This window comes from Etheostoma cragini, chromosome 6 (genome assembly GCF_013103735.1).
Source record: "Etheostoma cragini isolate CJK2018 chromosome 6, CSU_Ecrag_1.0, whole genome shotgun sequence".
Classification (NCBI taxonomy): domain Eukaryota; kingdom Metazoa; phylum Chordata; class Actinopteri; order Perciformes; family Percidae; genus Etheostoma; species Etheostoma cragini.
Window position 1 is genome coordinate 19708553 of NC_048412.1, and position 6000 is coordinate 19714552.

Genomic DNA, 6000 nt, shown 5'->3' on the forward strand with positions numbered 1-6000 from the left:
ATCCAGCCTGTTATTTAGAACAGAGAGTCCTTTTGTACATCTGCTGTTGGAGGGATTTAACCAGTTAAGGGGCTAGAGATGGGCTACTGTGGCAGTACTGATATATTCTTGGTAGTTCTCAAAGTACTGCTGTTGTATTCTGCCAGGTAGTTAATTGCATTCACCTGGTGTTCCAGATATTAACCAGTCACTTACTAGATGGCTAAATTAAAAGGCAGTAGCGCTGTGCATCCAAAGAAGCTGCTGTCAAAGCAATAAGCTTACCCTGATTTTAGTGAATTTATTTGTGGTTATTTCACTCCAAAATAATAATAAAAAACATGTCTCATTCAAACACATTTAAAGAAATGATTAGAGTTTTTGATTGGAATAGTAATGCATCTCTGGTGGGACTGTTATACTGCAGGCCCGCAGCATGTTAATCTGAATGTAAGAAGGCCCGGTTCTTTTGAAAGGGATTTCTGAGGAGGGAAGAATTTGTAGAGCTCTGGACATCAGATGGTGTTGGTTTTAATAAACAATGCTGTTTTCCCCTTAGTGTGGACCAATGTAGAGCCCCGGTCAGTTCCAGTCTTCCCCTGGCATTCATTGGTCCCTTTCCTGGCACCCACCCAATCAGATGCTTCTTCTCAGCCAGGAGAGGGTCCGCACCCAGTCAACCATCCCCATGCAGCCAGTCTGAAGACAGGTACCACTAAATACATTTATTGTTTAACCCAATGACTGTAGAACATGTGTTATCACCAGTTTTAATGTAATTTTCCTTGGATTTTAAAACCGTTTGTAATCCCATATATCGTTTACTTTGCCCTGAACAAGTTTGTATCTTTTTGTTGTTCTTCGTCAGAGTGTCAGGGGGTTGCAGCGCACTCACAAGAGCCTGCAGAGGCACCTCCCATTGTAGAGAGAGGTCCTCCGTCCCGCCCTCCCCCCTCTTCTGATGAGCCGCCTCCAGAGAAGGAGAAAGGAGATGCGGAGATGGAGAGGCCTGACAGCGAGACAGAGAGTGATGTGGATGACCCGTAAGTGCAGTTTTTTTTTAAAGGGATTTTATGTGCACAGCTTAAAGGTTAAATGAACACATAAAGTTAAACACTGCACATATACTCCTATCAGTGTCTGTATGTAAAAGCATTGTCCGAGTCAGCCTTCAGAGTCATTTTCTCAGTGGTACTGTGTACCCACACATACAGTATGGGAGTGTGATATTTTCTGTATCCTCGTGCTAATTTGGGCAGAAGAGCTCAATGCCAGAACAAAGCAGATGGGAACAAAAGCATTCCATCTCTGGGCTCTATCACTATATGAAAGGCAGTGGCCAGGCTGTCAGCCATTGAAATGGTTGAGCTATCTGCTGAATCTGCTGATGTATCTCATGGTAGATGAACTACTTGTGCTCTCCGTCTACATCTGATAGACTTAGTTTTAAGATAAATAATACTTGTTACAAAGTAGAACATTTCACAGTTTTAAATATAATAGAGTACGTAAGTATTACGTGTAAGCCTGCATGAGTGTATTGTCCCAAGGAAAATATCAAATGAAGATGACAAACAGAGGGTGTTTTTTGTCTCCTTTCAGTTTCCTCCCAGGAGTTGCTCCAGAGCAGCCCCTCTCTACATCACCAGTGAAGAGACGCACTCAGTCCCTCAGTGCGCTGCCCAAAGATGGAGATAAGAGCAGCCCTGGAAAGGTAGTTTTTTAACCGCTCCCATCATCAATATCAAAATCCCCAATGTTATTTTTACTGAAATATGTAATATCTCTCTATCATTCTTGCTCACTCTTTCAGAGGGAGAAGGACCACATCCGGCGACCAATGAATGCATTTATGATTTTTAGTAAGCGCCATCGGGCATTGGTGCACCAGCGGCACCCAAACCAGGACAACAGGACAGTCAGCAAGATTCTTGGAGAGTGGTGGTATGCTCTGGGACCTAAGGAGAAACAAAAGTACCATGATTTGGCCTTCCAGGTACACCACTGCATTTACAGACAAAAAACATTTATTATACAACTTAATGTTTCTGTGCTAACCTAAAATACATCAACTATATTTTTGTTTTGTTTTTCACTAACTCCCTCCTTCTTGTCTCTTCTCCTGTTACCAGGTAAAAGAGGCCCACTTTAAGGCCCACCCAGATTGGAAATGGTGCAACAAAGACAGGAAGAAGTCCAGCTCTGAGGGCCGTGGGGTCTTAGGGGGCAAAGACATCAGAGAGAGGAGCATGTCTGAGTCCACAGGTTGGTTTTACTTGGCACTCAGAATATAAAACATACACATGTATATATATTTCTAGCATGTTGTTAACAGTATTCTTATACCTGTCAGTCTTTTATCAGTTTTGCTGAAAGTTTTTTTTTTTTTTTGCCCCTGGTAGAGCCGCATTCTGTGGAGTTGAAGGGGGTTGGTCCAGGAATGGTGGGTGTGTCTGAAAGGAGCACAGGAAAAGGTCATGTGGGCCAGCTTACCCGTCCCAGAGCCTTCTCTCAAAGTGCCATGCACAGCCTGGAGCGGAGTGATAGAGGCAACCCACAGGCCCTGGCAGAACTGGCCCAGGTAAGAGAGGAACACAGCTTATAGACCTGCAAAGTTGATTGAAGTTGATTTTGTAATATGCATCTTTGCACATCTATCTATAAATTGGAGTCCATTATCACCGCATGACACATATACAACGTTCTACATCAGTTTTTGTAAACATGACTTAAATAAAGAAAATGTTTCCCCAATTGAGTCACTTTAACCGAAATAGTTTAACAGAATTCCTTTTTTAACAGTGTGCCAATTGTGGCAGTGCAATACGAGGATTTTTCTATGATAAAAGGGAATCTTTGCACACATACTGTAATACACAGAAGACTCATTGACACATCTGGAATATATAAATTATTAAACACTAAGAAGACATCACTTGTTTTAAAACATCTCTGCTTCAGGGTCACTTACTTTTTTTCCTCTCAGATGTGTGGGGAAAGTGGCACTCAGTTTTCGAGCCATGCCCCACCCCTGTCACAGTCCCAGAGGGGGGTCAGCGAGGACATGACCAGTGACGAGGAGCGCATGGTCATCTGTGAGGAGGAGGGAGATGACGATGTCATTGGTGAGAAATCAGACCTACTCTGTTCATAAAACCGAATGTTAGATTAGATTTATTTGAGTATAGTGCTGCTATACTGTGTTATTGACCGACTTAGAACATTTCCGGCAATTGCATTTGGATTTGTTATTCAATAGTACAATAACATTATATATAGCTCCGTTTTTTACAACTTCAGTGTTTTGAATTTAAAGATCGGATGGCATTGAGATTTGACTCAGACACTAAGCACACCCTGACTTGATTGTATTATAATTTGCAAGGTCAATTTTAGCTCTAGTACATTTTTTTCTTCTCTACAGAGGACCCTTATCCTAGTAGTTCCATAGATCTCAAATGTAAGGAGCGAGTGACTGACAGCGATAGTGAGAACGGTTCTGGAGACGAAAGTGATCGGAAGGTAACCGGCTTGAACAATTTTTTTTTGTTGCTGAGATTTTCAGTGTATCTTGTCATTTTCAAGTATTTGGCCTCAATTATATTCATGTTACCTCAAGATAATTGTGTCTATCTTTCTTTTCAGAGAGTTTTTGCTCCAGTCATTTGCTCCTCTGCATTATCATCTTCCTCACACCATACCCCTCATGGTAGGAGTGTCTCATTGTCCTCTTACCCCAGCAGCAAGCGTTGTGATGAGGGGAGGTCAGGAGGGGGAGCGTTTTCAGATCACAGGAGGAAGGATAGAGGAGAGGGTAAGGACACATTTGGGGGAGAGGGGGGAGGAGGAGTGCAAGCAACATCTATCTCCCTCACTTCTGGCCATTCAGTCATCTCCACTTCTCCAGCTGGAGGGCATCCTTCCTCATCAGTAGGTTCACTTGGGGGGAACCCACTTCAGGGCATTGGCGCTGTAAGGGTTGCATCTACGGTGGTGACCAATGTAATGCGTCCTGTTATCAGCACACCGCTCCCCATCGCCAGCAAACCCAGAGATGGAGGCACATTATCTAGCCCGCATCCGCCAGAGAGGAAGTCCTTGACTCCCCATCAGCAGCCACAATTTCTGATTGGCTCAGGATCAGGAAGTGGGGTCCAAGCCCCAAGTGGTGGGTACTACTCTTCATCATCACCTAAACCTTTAGGTGCAGGCGTGGGACCTGGTGGTGTAGTGACTAATTTGGTGTTAGGAGGAACTCTGTCTGCTCAACCTACTGTACAGCTCATCACCCCTTCCCACCAACCTCAGCCCTGCCAGCAGCAGGTGTTTTCCTCCTCCACTGTTTCAGTACCGCATAGCCAAACCAACGGGCCTGTGCCTCTCTCCCTGCTTCATCCCCAGTTCCTTCCTGCCTCTTCCCTAGCATCCCCTGGGGGCAAGGCCATCACACAAGTTCAGTACATCCTACCCACCCTACCTGCTAACCCCAAGAGTCCACCTCAGCAACTCGGCCAGCCAGCCAGTATCTTCAACTTGCCCACAGCTCCACCCACACACATGCCCCTGGCAAATGGAAAGCATCAGGGGACAAGTTCACTGACAGGATATACGTCCAGCTCACCAGTGGGAGTGGTTAACCCGGGAACTAGAGGTGAGTTTTAAAACTGCAGTCATCTCAGAAGTTAAGTAGAGTCATGGTAAGGTGTGTTTATCATACTATTTATTGGTTACTCCTACTACAATGCCCAGTCTCCCTTTTCTTTTTCTGTGCCTCAGTGCAAACACAGTCTCCAGTGCTCCAGGGCAAAATGCTTGTACCCATGGCAACCGTACGGACAGCACCAGCCCCTGCCCAGCAGTTTCCCATTGTGGCTCCACCTCTTCCGGTCCAGAACGGTGCTCAGACAGGAAGCAAGGTCCGTAAGCACTTCGCTGGAGACACTCAAATGAGAACTTTATAAATTGCGCCAATTTCTTTCAGTAACAAATCATAAGCTCACCACATGCATTGCCCCCATTTACACATTTGTATTTATCATATCCCTTACTTAATGACTTTCTCTTTGCATGCCAGATCATCCAGATAGCGCCCATGCCTGTGGTCCAGTCCCAGCTGCCTCAAGGTGGAGCATTCCACCCTGCCAGCCCCTTCCCTGTAACAGTTGGCACAGCTGCTGTGGTGGCTCAAGGATCAGCCCCCTCCCAGGCTGTACTCCTACCACCAGCTCCAACCAGGTAGAAATAAACTATGATGAAAGAATGAATTTGGATCCTATACCTTTTGAAACTACAACACCACACACTTTTTATGCTTTTCATTCTACACCAGGGCAAACAGGAATACTATGTCAAACAACAGTTTCAATAACTGTAGGCCTATAGTTTGTACTAAAGGGGTAAACGTCACCACTTAGGTGCACCAGAATAAACAAATCAAAGAGTGCACATTAGTTTTCAGCCCCAACAGTTATTCTAAACTGACTTTGAAATGCTTTTCTGTAATTGCCTAGCCGAGCACCCTTTTTATTTTCATAAGACTAAATCAACCCACCTGGCACTAAAAGAAGTCTGTAAAAGGTTCTTTCAGACATGCACTTCCTTGTAAATGTATAAAAATAATAATAATAATACATTTTATTTAAAGACGCCTTTCTTGGCACTCAAGGACGCCGCACAGGGAATTCATAAATTAAGAACAGCAAAACAAATACTATACAACAGCAAAACAAATACTATACAACAGCAAAACAAATACTATACAACAGCAAAACAAATACTATACAACAGCAAAACAAATACTATACAACAGCAAAACAAATACTATACAACAGCAAAACAAATACTATACAGCAAAACCAAAACCAAAACTATACAACAGCAAAACAAATACTATACAGCAGAAAAACAAATACTATACAATAGCAAAACAAATACTATACAGCGAAACAAATACTATACAGCAAAGCAACAGAAAAGGCAGAGCAACAGACATTTAGGTGGAATAGGCAGTTATAAACAGAT

General features: G+C 43.6%; 1 protein-coding gene across 4 annotated transcripts in view; it reads left to right on the forward strand.

Moving 5' to 3' along the window:
• Window positions 1-6000, forward strand: part of cicb (capicua transcriptional repressor b) — a 35766-nt gene that overhangs the window by 22068 nt on the left and 7698 nt on the right. For 3 of the 4 annotated variants that reach the window (XM_034874083.1, XM_034874081.1, XM_034874082.1), the window contains 11 exons: window positions 539-688; window positions 848-1022; window positions 1582-1693; window positions 1793-1975; window positions 2112-2244; window positions 2382-2560; window positions 2966-3104; window positions 3404-3501; window positions 3625-4630; window positions 4756-4895; window positions 5054-5214. In XM_034874083.1, coding sequence (XP_034729974.1) covers window positions 539-688; window positions 848-1022; window positions 1582-1693; window positions 1793-1975; window positions 2112-2244; window positions 2382-2560; window positions 2966-3104; window positions 3404-3501; window positions 3625-4630; window positions 4756-4895; window positions 5054-5214 — 2476 coding nt within the window. The remainder of the gene's footprint in view (window positions 1-538; window positions 689-847; window positions 1023-1581; window positions 1694-1792; window positions 1976-2111; window positions 2245-2381; window positions 2561-2965; window positions 3105-3403; window positions 3502-3624; window positions 4631-4755; window positions 4896-5053; window positions 5215-6000) is intronic. The other variant, XM_034874084.1, reaches the window with a different exon arrangement.